This window comes from Nematolebias whitei, chromosome 22, assembly GCF_014905685.2.
Source record: "Nematolebias whitei isolate Nwh7 chromosome 22, NemWhi1, whole genome shotgun sequence".
Lineage (NCBI taxonomy): Eukaryota > Metazoa > Chordata > Actinopteri > Cyprinodontiformes > Rivulidae > Nematolebias > Nematolebias whitei.
The window spans coordinates 5,151,982-5,166,898 of NC_056519.1; the positions used below are offsets into that span (position 1 = coordinate 5,151,982).

General features: G+C 40.6%; 1 protein-coding gene across 1 annotated transcript in view; it reads left to right on the forward strand.

Moving 5' to 3' along the window:
- LOC119428182 (kinesin-like protein KIF21A) overlaps nt 1-14,298 on the forward strand; it is a 49,620-nt gene extending 35,322 nt beyond the window's left edge. The window contains 19 exon segments of the mRNA XM_037695826.1: nt 517-662; nt 730-874; nt 1,004-1,198; nt 2,682-2,783; nt 3,166-3,331; nt 5,221-5,278; nt 6,351-6,405; nt 6,540-6,754; nt 6,891-7,058; nt 11,136-11,168; nt 11,422-11,558; nt 11,648-11,732; nt 11,817-11,906; nt 11,996-12,154; nt 12,234-12,351; nt 13,544-13,714; nt 13,802-13,998; nt 14,085-14,121; nt 14,123-14,298. Coding sequence (XP_037551754.1) covers nt 517-662; nt 730-874; nt 1,004-1,198; nt 2,682-2,783; nt 3,166-3,331; nt 5,221-5,278; nt 6,351-6,405; nt 6,540-6,754; nt 6,891-7,058; nt 11,136-11,168; nt 11,422-11,558; nt 11,648-11,732; nt 11,817-11,906; nt 11,996-12,154; nt 12,234-12,351; nt 13,544-13,714; nt 13,802-13,998; nt 14,085-14,121; nt 14,123-14,143 — 2,298 coding nt within the window. The 3' untranslated portion in view covers nt 14,144-14,298.
- Nucleotides 14,299-14,917: the final 619 nt, after the last annotated feature.

The following is a 14,917-nucleotide window of genomic DNA, read 5'->3' on the forward strand; positions in this document are numbered from 1 at the left end:
TAAAAGTAAATGAATCATAGCTAAAAGTAAATGAATCATAGCTAAAATTAAATGAATCATAGTTAAAAGTAAATGAATCATAGCTAAAAGTAAATGAATCATAGCTAAAAGTAAATGAATCATAGCTAAAAGTAAATGAATGATAGCTAAAAGTAAATGAAGGATAGCTAAAATTATATGAATGATAGCTAAACTTAAATGAATAGCTAAAATTAAATGAATGATAGCTAAAAGTAAATGGTCTCTATAATTTATTTAAACGTCTCCAGGTTGTGCAAAGTCCTTTACATCGTTTTCACTCGGTCACACTTACGCCATGTTTTCAGTTATATATTTGTACACTTCATTCAACACTCAGTTTATCTTTGGTGAGCAGCGGGGGTACAATGTTTTGCCTATGGGCACGCTGCAGTGGCTGAGGATCAAACTCCTGACCCTCCGGTCAGCTGTGGGCCGAGCCGCCAGCGTTCACACGTCTCGTGGGTTTGGATGTGACTCCTGTGGTCCTGTCGGCAGGTGACGGCTCTGAGGCGACAGGTCAGGCCCATGTCTGGGAAAGTGAGCAGGAAGGTGAGCTCACCCGAGTCTCCCCAGGAGCCTTCACAGAGAGGAAACCCTGGAAGACCGCAGCCATCGGCTCTGAGCGCTTCAAACGGCACCAGGTACGACATGTGACAAACGCACACACACAGGGTTTAAGACAGAGTCACATACTTCTCTTCACGTCAGGAGGTCCCCTGTGCGGATGGCAACCATTTACCACAACAGAACCGCCCGGACTAAGTGGCAGTCTTTGGAGAGGCGTGTCAGTGACATCATCATGCAGAGGATGACCATCTCCAACATGGAGACAGACATGAACCGACTGCTGAAGGTAAAACATGGAGGTTATTGTGAGGAATGTCCAAGAGGCTCTGGAAACAATAAACAAAGCTTTGTACTTGTTTCTAAATATAAAAAAAAAGTTGAAACGTTATCGTCCCGCTTTTTGCCTTTTCTCCAGCAACGGGAGGAGCTGACCAGGCGGAAGGAGCGGCTGTCCAGGAAGAGGGAGAAGATGGCGGTGGACGGCGCGGACACCGACCGCTCGCTGGCGTCCCTGAACGAGGAGCTGGAGTCTCTGAGCGCCAACGTGGACTACATCAACGACAGCATCGCTGAGTGCCAGGCCAACATCATGCAGATGGAGGAGGCCAAGGTGAGCCATGTGGAGGAACCTCTGGAGTCTATTTTATACTAAAATAATTACTCTAAAGGTCAAAATTCACAACTCTGGACCACTGACTCACAAGATCACCCAGAAACAATAAAAGCAGGGCTGTAATGAATCAGTCTGCCCTGTTAGTTCTCTAATATTCATATAATTTGTTCTTTATTCTTCCATAATTTATCTTAAGCTGCTTTGATGAATGGTTGTGTTTAAATAGTGCAAATTAGAACCTGCTGGTATGAACGACGAGGCTGTTGGTCTGATGTCTCTCAACCTTTCTGCTTCCACTGGGAACAAAAAGTCCAAATATTGATCAGCTGTTGGGCCGTCTGGGTTCTTCTTTGGACTTTTAATGCAGTTCTGCTGCCCAACCAATATGGAAGTTGTGGCTATCACCAATACTGACATTTGGAGGGAAAGGCTAATGCCAATAACCGATATATTGGCTGAATTTTGTTTTGTTTTGTCCCCCACCCAGTAATCTAAATAAACAGCTACTTTAAACCTGTTTCAACATGCGTTCACATTTTCTATCCTCCACTGTTCACCATAAAGTTATCAATTGTGTTACAAAAATATAAATTAAACAAACGTCCTTCCTGTTCAGTGTTTAAACAGTCACGTATGGTGAAAGTCTAATTAGTATCGACTGCAGCAACGTTATATTTTTCTTTGCAGTGAAGTAAAGATTTCAGACAAACAATATATTTTAATGATGTCGACAAAGATAACGTTATTAACACTGAAATATTTCACTCTACGTTATATTTATTGTTCTGAATAAAGTTTTACAAGGTGTAACAATGCTAGGTTATTTAAACGTTAGCTTGCTAACTTGAGAGGCATGTAGCTAATGACAAGCGGGTTGAAGGATTGAAGATAATTTTTTTATTTTTTTATTTTACACATCAGTAAAATAAACTTTTCTTGCTCTGTTCAGCAAAATATGCTACACAGTTTTGCTCACTGCTTCAGCTGTGCTGAAAGTGAAAGTGAAACTTAAGTGAACAGCCATGACTTGAAAGTAGTCCATATGCGCCCTCTGCTGGATACATTGTACAATTGCGCCTTTTGCAAGTTACACAACTTTTTAAGTTTTACACAACTTGTTTATATCAGTGCAAAATGGGACAATTATCGCTGATACTGATATGTCCCCAAACGCCTATATCAGCCTAAAATATCAGCTCTACTGATATATTGGTTGGGCTGTAGTACTCTAGGATGTGTGTTGTTGAACTCGTGCTGTGGCCGTCCTGATAAATACTGTTTACGACCCCCTTTCACCTTCAGAACTGCTTTAATAAAATAACCTGGTCCAACATTCTCTCTTCCTGTTTACGGTATTTTTCTAAACTCTTAACTATATTACATGTGCACTGCTTTTGATGTAAAAATGTCATCTATAGACATTAAACAAGTGAGTATTAAAAGAAAAAAATATTTGAACTGTTGTTTCTCTGGACTGCAGGAGGAAGGAGACCCTGTGGACGTTACTGCTGTCATCAGCTCCTGCAACTTATCAGAAGTTCGATTCCTTCTGGACAATTTTATGACCATGGCCATCAATAAGGTACCCGCCTCCCCCCAGATTCTGTCACTGTTTGTTTTAACATGAAGTCAACACGTCTGGGCCGGTCTCTGAATTATTTAGGAGTTTTCAAACATAAAACAAAATCTGCAGCATGAAGCGCTCTGCTGGCTGTGACCTCTGACCCCGTGTTCACCTTTTTTCTGGATCTGGATCTGAATCTGATTGAATCGAGATAAAATGAAGGTTGTCCAATAAGAGAATGTTTAAAACCCAGACGCAAAGACCAAAACAGAGATGAAAACAACCAACGAAGGGGTGGAAGTAATTATAGCATCATCATAAGGCGGGGAACCTGTTTTAGTTAACGTTGTGCACATTTATGTGCATATAAACAAAACCCGTCTGTTCTGTTCATTGTCAGGGTCTGCAGGCGGCTCAGAAAGATTCCCAGCTGAAGGTGATGGAGGGCCGGTTGAAGCAGACGGAGATAAACAGCGCCACCCAGAACCAGCTGCTCTTCCACATGCTGAAGGAAAAGGCTGAGATCAACCCAGAGCTGGACGCACTGCTGGGCAACGCCCTGCAAGGTGGGAAACACCGAGACGATCGGTACTCTGAGCATACATCCATTAGCTGCTGCTTGTTCTGAAGTTGGGTCGCGGGCGAAGCAGCTTGAGCAGGGAGGTCCAGACATCTGTTTCCACAGACGCCTCAGCAACGGAGGTGCAGAACATGGCCCGCTTTGCTTGGATGTGGTTAAGCGTCTGTCAGAGGTGGGAGTTGAACATCTTCATGAGTGGTTCTTCCACCAGGTGTTCCCAGCAAACCCCCACTACATGTTTGGGTCTACCGGGTCTGTCCAGTATCTTCTCCCACCATCTGATACTACTCACTACCAGGTGGTGATCAGTTGACAGCTCAGCTCCTCTCTTCACTTTAGTGTCCAAAACAAATGGCCACAAATCAGATGACACGACTATGAAGTCAATCATCGATCTACGACCAAGGGCGTCCTGGTGCCAAGTGCACTTATGGACACCCGTATGTTCGAACATGGTGTTCGTGTTGGACAAACCGTGACCAGAACAGACGTCCAACAACAGAACGCCACTCAGGTTCAGATCAGAGAGGCTGTTCCTCCCAATCACTCCCCTCTGGGTTACACTGTCGCTGCCCACAAGCAGAATAATGGTCCATAGCTGGAGCACCTTCCAGCACCCCCATTAAGATGGGTGGGTATTCATAGACGTATAACAATCAGCCTGTCCCCCACCCAAAGGAGCAGGGAAGCTATCCTCTTGTTTACCGGGGAAAACTCCAATCCGGGCCGCTGTGTACATAATTTCGCTCCACCACATGTACCACATGAGGTGTGAATGACAATAAAGAAACTCTGACTCTGACTCTGACTATAAGTAGACCCACATCAGCTGGCACTTCTCACCATGGGCAACTCCAGAGTGGAATAAGGTCCTGCCCTCCTCAAGGAGAGGGGCAGGACCCTCACTGTTGCCCATGTCTGGGGAGGGACATTGATCTCCTTGCTGTCTTTACGATGTCTATATGCTTTTGTCTATACGAGTATCGTTAATGTATAGAAAATAAAGAGCATGTCAATCACCATCACTGTTCACTTTTGGTTTTTACATTGTTTAACCGGCTGCGTTTTAGTTTGCAAGCTTCAGTAAATTAGCAACAAAACTTTCAGATATTCCACGATTTTCTTTAAAAAAATTATTTTGTCTTGTGTCTGAGAAGCAGAAATGAAGCCCGCCAACTAAAGCGTAGCTGTTTTCTCATCCCCGAGTTTGATTTTGATTTATTCTTTGTTTGTTTTCTCTGTTGTCGGTGTGAACTCAGAGTTAGGGTTCCTACCACCAGGTGAGTAACAGATGTGTAGTCGTGTGTTGACAGGTACAGAACGTGCACACAACACGATTCCCATCAATCCTGCTCCCACTTTATACAATCTATGCAGATAAACTTTAAAAGCCTGTAGAGGTTATTGCTTCATCACTGAATGCATCATTCCTAGAAATAAAAGCAGGATTTTTTTAAATTCCTTTTGAAGCAATTGTCTTACCTTGTAATAAATAATAAAAGGTAAGAAATCTTGTGGTGTGCATCTCTGTTAGACTAACTCAGACCAATTAACAGCCGTTATGTGCATGATGTGTCCTAATTCATCAGTCTGTGGTCACTAACGGCAGTAAAACCGTCAGCTGATCACACCTCAGAGCTACACAGCAGTTTTTGTTCCTGTGTTTGAACCTTCTTGTCTCCGTTCACCCCTCACCACGTGAACTTCCTGTATCTAAAACTGTTCTTTGTGAGCCCTGACACGGTTATAAGCTGCTGAAGCAGAACATCCCTGCAGTGCTTACTGAATGGGTGCAGCCATTTTTTAAGAAAACAAGATATTTTATTATAAACTGTGTAAATAATTCAGGGGATGTTTGTGTTTACCCCGGAGCAGAGAATGGAGATGACAGCAGCAGTGACGAGTCCACCCAGAGTCCGGCCACTGATGGCAGGTACACGCTCCACTCAGGAAAAATAAACACAATCGTTGTTGTATATTTCAGAAAGTATGATTTATTAAAGGTAGTGGAACCAGTCATGGTTCTGATGTTAAGATCTGCATAAACAGACAAACTGCTCTCTTCTTACTGAGCGGGCACAAATAGGAAAAATTGCATTTTTATGGTTATTTTACACAAATATTATTTTAGTACTAAACAGTAGTAGGTATAATTTTGTTCTTGTAGCAGAATAGTATTATTAGTGGCAAAACATATATTTAGATATAGGGACAGATGAGTTTTAATAATTCCCGCCTGGTAAATAGTTTTTGTTGCGGCAACAAACAAAAACTGCAGTCACTGATTGAAATGGTGATAATCAAAATGCAGCGCAACAAACTCACACATTGAAATTGTGCAAAAAACTAAAGCCAAACTGTGTATAAGACCTTTAAACTTGTAATGTACAAATGTGTTTTTACTTTAGCAAACATAGGTTTCTGCATTGCAGCATATGATGCTGTCCAGTAGTCCATCTTGTTTGTACTGTTGAAGACTTTGGTGTAATAAAGAAAAAAACACAGTAGGATGAGAGATGCACAATATTGGATTTTTGCTTGATATGCCGATATATTAAAATTTATTTGGCCGATACCGATATTTTGGCATGCATGACGTCATCACGTTGTGCTGCCGCTGCAGTCATCCTTGTCACTGGGTTGTCAAACAAAAACGGCGTCTTTTATATCGGTGAGTTATTTTAATGGAAGGTCCGATATTTAACTTTAACGCTAATATCAGCTGATACCGATACCATGCCGATATTATCGTGCATCCCTAAGTAGGATGATAAATTATGGACCAATGGGTACAAACAAAACACTCCTAGGGAATTTAAAATCAGGGTCAAAATGGGTCTAATAAAGAAAAACTTAGAATATCGCAGATAATGGTAAAAAAAAAAAGTTTTTATACCACGTAAAGAATAAAAAAATCCAGATTTTTAATGTTAAAAATCAAAGCTTGAACTCCTGCAGAATACGAGCGTGTGTGCACATGACTGAATGTTCGTTGTGTGTTTCAGCACTCTGTCGTCAGACTTAATGAAGCTATGTGGTGAAGTCAAGCCCAAAAGCAAGGTAGAGTAACTACGCCATTTTCGTTTGTCATTTCTGGACAGTTGGAGCCATTGTTCTTCTTTTCAGTTATAAAGAAAGTTATTTAAGACTTGTGGATGTCGTTGATATCGTTCCAACCTATTCTGGTCTCTCAGGCTCGACGGCGAACCACCACCCAGATGGAGCTGCTTTACGCCAACAGTGGGAATTTGTCCTGCGTGTCCCCCACCGGAGACATCTTGTCCCCTCTGCTGCCCCTCACAGAGAGTCTGGAAGGACCAGCAGACGTGCCGGGGCTTGCAGCTGGTCAGAGCTTTGACCGGGAGCAAACTTCTTCCCCGTCTGCACCGTCTGCCAGACCAGCTGGCATGTAAGTGTCAAAGACGAGATTTCTCTGTAGACAAGAGCATCACCAGGTCTGGTCTGTCTTATCGCACCAATAGTGACTCTCACAGGTTTGAGATGTTTGCTTATAAGAGGTGAACATCCCCTGATTCCTGTTGTAGGTCTGGATCCAGGTCACCTACGCCGATTGAGAGGAAACAACTGGAACGCTCGCCACTCAACCGCAGGAAGACTCAAGAGAAAGGACTCTTCCTGTCTCAGCTCCCAGCACAGACTCCATCAGTGGGAGCACCAGAAACCAAAACAAAAGGCAGCGACTACAAACCACCGTAAGTTAAAATTCTGAAAACTGTACAACATGTCACACAGGTGGAACAGGTTTGTATTTCGAAAGTTTACTCAGCTCCAAGTTTATTACTGGATCTTTTGTGACGGCTCCTGTTTGAACTGCACTGAGTCCAAACAAACGTCCCAAACACGACCATAATGTTTTTATCATATCCTACTGTACTGTTAATTTAATTAATTAATTTATAGTGTTGCACCCTACATTGTTATCTTGTACTTAATTGTACCATATTGTATTGTACTGGTCCAAAACTGTATCAAGTCGTATACTATCATATTCATATTATATTATCATATTGGATCATACTGCACTGTACCTTAATATATATTTTTTAAATTGTATCTTATTTTATTGGGCTGCATCGTATTACATTGAATCATATAATACCATATCACATTGTATATGTATTGTAACACTCTTTATCATATTTTTTCATATTGTATCAGATCGAATGACATTATACAACATCAAAACTCATCCTAACGTACAGTCATATCGTAAAAAATCATATTTAATCGTATTGAATAATATCGAATGTTACAGTATCGTACAGTTTTGAATTGTATCATACTATTCTATCATGTATTGTATTGTACAGTATGTTATTGTACTGTATCATATTGTACAGTTTCATACTGTATTGTAAAGTATTGAATCGTCTTGTATTATACAGTATCGTATTGTACAGTATGTTATTGTACTGTATCGTATTGTACAGTATCCTATTGCACAGTATCGTATTGTACAGCATCGTATTGTACAGCATCGTATTGTACAGTATGTTATTGTACTGTATCATATTGTTTTGTATCGTATTGTACAGTATCGTATTTTACTGTATCGTATTGTACAGTATCGCATTGTACAGTATCGTATTGCACAGTTTCGTATTGTACAGTATTGTATTGTACAGTATGTTATTGTACTGTACCGTATTGTATTGTATCGTATTTTACAGTATCCTATTGCATAGTATCGTATTGTACAGCATCATATTGTACAGTATCGCATTGTACAGTATGTTATTGTACAGTATCGTATTGTACAGCATCGTATTGTACAGTATCGTATTGTACAGTATGTTATTGTACTGTATCGTATTGCATTGTATCGTATTGTACAGTATCGTATTTACTGTATCGTATTGTACAGTATCCTATTGCACAGTATTGTATTGTACAGTATGTTATTGTACTGTACCGTATTGTATTGTATCGTATTGTACAGTATCCTATTGCACAGTATTGTATTGTACAGCATCATATTGTACAGTATCATATTGTACAATATGTTATTGTACAGTATCGTATTGTACAGTATTGTGTTGTGCAGTATCATATTGTACAGTATCCTGTTGTGCAGTATTGTATTGTGCAGTATCGTATTGTACAGTATCGTAGTGTACAGTATCGTATTGTACAGCATCGTATTTGTACAGTATCGCATTGTACAGTATCCTATTGCACAGTATCGCATTGTACAGTATTGTGTTGTGCAGTATCGCATTGCACAATATCGCATTGTACAGTATTGTATTGTTTTACATTGTTTGGTATCAGGTCACATGTCGTAAAGTTTGCAGATGATACAGCGGTGGTTGGATGTCTTGCCTTCCTGTATGGAGGAAGTGAACCGTTGGTTTTTCAATAATGAGTTAGTAATCAATTTAAGTAAAACCGTGTCGATGTGCTTTTCCATTAGAAAACAACATGTACAACACAAATTTCTAATTTATTTACAGGATGAAATGATTAAAAACTGTAACAGAATTCAAATATCTTGGGCTGTTTTTAGATCCACGTATAAAGTTTGAGAATCATATAAACAACATTTCCAAAAAAAATCAAAAGAAACCTTAATTGTTTCAAATTAATAAGACCTTATATTCCTGTACAGGCTGCTCTTCAGTATATGCATGCCATGATATTCTCTCATATCTCATATTGTATGACATCATGGGCCCAGGCTACTACAACGGCTATTAAGCCAATGGTCTCATTGTGTAACCAAACAATAAAAGTAATGGACAAAAAGCCAATAAGATCACATCACTGTCTAACCTTGGACAAACATAACTGGATGAGTTTTGAAAGCTTTTCTAACTTATGTTTTCTTAAATTAATTTTTAAGTGTATCAGTAAGTTAGCTCCTCATCCACTGAGCTCATTTATACAGAAGCAAAACAGTTGCAGAGTCACTAGAGGATCTTTAAAACAGAATTGCTTAACTCCCGTATGTAGAACCTAGTTTGGTCAGACTTCTTTTTCCTATAAAGTTAAACTTATTGCCCCCACATGTAAAAGCTATACCTGAACTTAAAAAGTTTGTTTATATGACTAAATGTTGGCTAAAGGAAAACCAAAGATGTGATCATTTTGAATACTCTGATTTTATGGATGCAAAAGTCTTTGTGGGAGTGTATGTATTAGTGAGTTAGTATTATATTTACAATTTTTACTATGTTAGCTGAATGTGTGAGGATGGGGAGGTGCTATGATGTTTATGTACATTTGTGGGTTGCAAAGTTATTTTAGAATTTGTAGAGGAAAATGTTTGTATTTTTATTGTATTAAGATTTTTAAATCGTTTGCATTTTAATGTAAAGTTTTTATTATATGAAATTTGAGGTTGTTAGGTTGATTACATGAATATGTAGGCAGGAGTACGTAGGTACTCTTACTGTATTTTGATTGATAAATTGTTTTATTTTAATGCATAAAAATGCCCAACCAGGGACTGGAGTTGTGAATTAGCTGTAGCTATATACTCTTTGTGCAACGCATCAGTCACAGACTTGTGACTTCAATGTTTGTGTGCACTGTCCCTGTCAAATAAACTAACTAACAGATGCAGGAAGAGAGCCACCTGCATCATGAAGGACCCCACTCACCCAGCACACACACTTTTTTCCCCGCTTCCCTCAGGAAGGAGTTTGAGGAGCATTAAGTGTAGAACCACTAGACTGAGGAACAGCTTCTACCCTGAGGCTGTTAGACTCATGAATCTCTAACCAGGAGAAATCACTGTGAAAAATCACATCATGGTGCTGCTGATATGTTTCAATGTTGCTGCTGATCAATTTTAAAATTCTCCTGCTGACATTTAAGTGCATCAACGGCCTTGCACCCTCATACCTCTCCGACCTTCTTCATCCTTATGCTCCTTCTCGGGCTTTGAGATCATCAGACCAGCTGCTTTTGGTGGTACCAAAAACCAGGTTGAAGCTCAGAGGAGATCGGGCGTTTTCAGTCGTGGGCCTTAAACTCTGGAACAATCTGCCCATCAACATTCGACAGGCCATCTCAGTCTCTATTTTTAAAACTCTCCTAAAAACACACCTGTGCTCATTGACATTTAACACAGGGTGATCAGATCTGATTTAGTATTTCATCGTTTCTAATTATGTTTTCTGTTTTATATTTTACTCCATGTGCTGTAAATATATCTTGTTACTTTTTATTTGATGTGATATTTTTGTTAAGCACATTGGTAACAGTTTCTGTTTTAAATGTGCTCTATAAATAAATCTGACTTGACTGATGTGTTTCATGTTGCTGTGTTCATGCGTGCTCGTCTGCAAACACAGACTCACGTTCGTGCTGCTGTTCAGCGTAATGTTTTTATTGTTTATATACTACTAGTGCTTAGTGCATTTTTAACTTAGATCTTATTACTGTTTTCCTTTTACATTTTATACTTTTGGTGGACGTAACTGGGACCCTGTGTACAAAATTTCATTCCACCACATGAACCTTGAATCATATTGTATCATATTTTATCTTATCAATACTGACACTGCTTTTAACCACATTTTATTTACTTTCAAATGTCACCTTACATCCTGATAATATCAGATTTGATATAATAAAGCTAATTTTATTTCCAAACGATAGTATGTAGTTGTACTTTTTTTTAGCAATTCAGAATTGTCTTTGTTCAGCTCAAGACGTTTAATTTGAGCTTTGTGCACATTTTGAGGCTGGTGATTCTGGGTTTTTATTTAACCTAAAGTTGTCACCTGATCACTCTCTTATCTCTGTGTTTTGTTCGTGCTCAGGTTGGAGGAATCACCTGTATTTGAAGGGCACAGGTAAATTCACTTCACTTTTTTATTGCTACGCTTTCTTAAACTACCAAATAATGTGCCATATCATTTTGTTGTCATAGCAACTGTCGGCTACAAACAAACACGCTAATACTTTTGTTACTAATCTAATAAGTCGTAACTAAGCTGGTTTATATAAATACTAAAGTTTTTTTTTTTTTTTTACAAAAGTCTGTTTGGTAAATAAAAACAGCAAATTGCAACATTGTGTAAAACTGTTGTATCTCGTGTACTGTAGAGGTGTGATCAATCCTGTAGCAGCTCCAAAAAACAGCCGTGGCGCCAAAATTCAGTGCGTCCACGTAGCCGAAGGTCACACGAAACCGGTTCTTTGCGTAGACGCCACAGATGACCTGCTCTTCACAGGGTCCAAAGGTAAAACCTGTTCTCACCGCACCGCCTTAAAGGAAAGTTTGAGTTCTCCGTCCTTTTTTTTTTTGATGAAACAAACATTTTTGTTTCAGATCGTACCTGTAAGGTGTGGAACTTGGTGACGGGACAGGAGATCATGTCTCTAGCGGATCATCCCAGTAGTGTTGTCTCAGTCAGGTGCGATCCAGTGTCAGTATTCAGCAACAATATTAAAGCTGGTGAATGTTCTTTTGATTTATTATGTTGTTGGTTTTATTTTAGGTACACATCCAGCCTGGTCTTCACGGTTTCCACTGCTTACATCAAAGTCTGGGACATACGAGACTCGGCCAAGTGCATCCGCACACTGACGTAAGTACACTGTGCATCCAACATGCTAAGGTAAATTTAATCCATTATACGGGTTCTTTATTGAGTTGTTTTTTGTTGTTGTGTTTCAGATCATCAGGTCAAGTGAGCTCGGGGGACACGTGCTCCTCTGTCAGGAGTTTATCCATCCCACAAGGGGAGAGTCAGATCAACCAAATCGCCCTCGATCCATCCGCCTCCTTCTTGTACGCCGCCGCTGGCAACGCAGTGCGCATGTGGGACCTCCGCAAGTACGCTGGAATTCAAGTCTCGCAAACCATTTGTCACTGCACAAACTTTAAAATGCGTGTTTATTTATTAATTTATTAGGTTTGTGTCAACGGGAAAGTTGACTGGTCATTTGGGACCTGTCGTGAGCCTAGCTGTGGAAAAGTTTGGCCACGGGCAGGACGTTGTGCTCACTGGCTCCAAAGACCATCATATTAAAGTAAGACATGGTAAACACAAATACGGCTGTGCACATGGAAAAGAAACGGCTTGGGTAGATAGCAGGGGGGCTCTAGAATTGCGCCGCTCAAGGTGGCTGCATGTTGGAGCAGCTCTGTTACTTTCATTCTGAGATTTTGCTTTTGGAAACTTTAATTCCTCTTTTTCTGGATGTAAATCACATTTTTTGGATCATTGTTTCCTCTCGTATCAGACGCTGTGCAGCTGGAAGGATTTTTACTGAAACTTTTTTAGTTTTGGACATTTGTTTTGATGCATAACCATGGCAACAAGGCAGTTTTCTACAACCAACAGCAGCTGATTAACATCTCAAAAGATCAAATAAAATCTCAACTACAGCCCCAAAATCTCAAGTGAGTTGAAAAGGATGTTCTGTGGACGCATTCCCATCTACCTGCCAGCTGTGCTCGAGTGCCTGACCACTGAGATCCTGGAACTAGCAGGAAACACGGCTCATGACAGAGGAAGGACAGGATCGTCCCTCGGCACCTACAGTTGGCTGTCCGCAGCGACGAGGAGCTCGGCAGACTGCTGGGAGGAGTGGCCGTCGCTCTGGGAGGAGTTCTGCCCTGCATTTGGGCGGTCCTACAGCCCGGGGGAACCGAGAGGCCAGCCGAGTCTGGGTGGACGGATCGGACGGCATCTGCAGCCAGTTTCTTAGGATCCACTGTGGGATGTACCTTTACAAGAGATCCTTCCTGCCTACAGCCATCAGCATCTATAACATCTCTTAATGAAATGAAGATAACGAGTTACAACAACAAATAATTTCCCTCTGGGATTAATAAAGTATTTTTTAATTGAATTTTGAATTGAACTAAACCATCACGGTACAGGTCTCTGACCAACACTGGTACCAGACAATGAGTATGTTAGCCTCTCTTAGTCTGAGGAGCTAGCTTGTGTTTTTTTCATAGTTTGCTAGCCCCCACTGTTTGTGTCAGCCCAAATGTTTACCCTACACTGATTGGAAAGTGAAACTAATCAAGAGTGAGTCGATCTGTCTGTTGGTGGAAACACACCCACAAACTGCAGTTTTGTTTAAAAGACCACAAAGCAAATACTTGGCATGTATGTTTCTTGTTGTAGCAAACCCCTACCAAACCATGACTTGCTCACACCGTTAAACCTCTAATGTTTGGTTAAATGTTTTGTTTTTGTTTGTTTTTCAGATGTTTGAAGTGGCAGAAGGTGCTCAGGGGAGCATCAGCTCCAGCCACACGTTCGAGCCAGCGCACCAGGACAGCGTGGAATGTCTGGCTGTGCATGAAAACGTTTTCTACAGCAGCTCCAGAGATTTTTGTATTAAAAAGTGGGACATGGCCAGTAAAAGGTTATTACAGGTAAAGTGGTAACACAAGCTTTTAACCCTGAATTAGAAAAGATCTGAGCAGCAGAATAAACGCTTACGTTGTTTTGTTTTCCAACAGTTGGCCAGTGCCCAAACAGACTGGGTTAGTGCTATGGGAGTGGTGCCAGGCTCCCCGGTGCTCCTCACTGGGTGCAGAGGAGGGATGCTTCGCCTCTGGCACACCGACTCCCTCACGCCTCTTGGGGAGGTCCAGGGGCACAGCAGTCCCATCAATGGTTTGTCAACCAACAGCAACCAACTGTTCACCGCTTCTGAGTGAGTCTGATTCTGAACATGGCGATGCTTGACACACGGTTCGTACCCCTTACTAATGTTGATTACCATTTTCTTTGTGTTTATAGTGACCGCACGGTAAAAGTTTGGGAAGCCAAAGAGACCTCTGGATGATGGAATTAACTGAACGCAGATCTCGAATACGTCCTTAAAATCAAGTATTATCTCCTGGCAGCCGTCAACATGAGTTGATTCATAAGTAATTATTGAAGAGCTGATTTGAGAATCCAAAGACGTGGTATGACAGTGTTCACTTTTGGCTAAACAATACCTGAGAGCAATTTGGTGTTCCGCAGGGATGTGTGTCTGGTACACAAAACTTGATACGGTCAGTATATCCAAGTGATTGCTACTGATATTTTAGGTCAAGCCATATCGCTGCAAGCATTGTGGAATCTGTGGAGTCTGTTTTGAATCTCCAGCAACTGTAAGACCACTGAGACACAAACAAAATGAAAATATGGATTCAATTATCCAGGCGTCTCTCCTGCACATTCAACAAGAATAGATCTTTTCTTATGGTGACTATTGCCAATGCTGCTGCAAAAGGACTAAAAAGAGCTTTGATTAGCTTCTCTACATAAAATGTTCATCAAAGCTAAGTCTGTTAAAGTGTCCTCAGACTAGACAAACATTCTTTCTTCCAATCTTAGCAGTATCTGTGAGTTTATCCTGTGTGTTGATACAATGTGTGGTATGTTGTCTTCCCTGCTTTATTGTACAGATCATTTCAGGTATACATGTCTGTATGTGTGTGTACTTAGTTATCCTGGACCAAACAACGACTGAATACTTCCATTTAAGTTGTTACTGCCAAACGCATTAGATGAGCTAACGGTAAAAGTCCTCTCATGAGATAACCTGTGCTTTGTTTACGCATGTTCTTTATCACTTTTTGTGC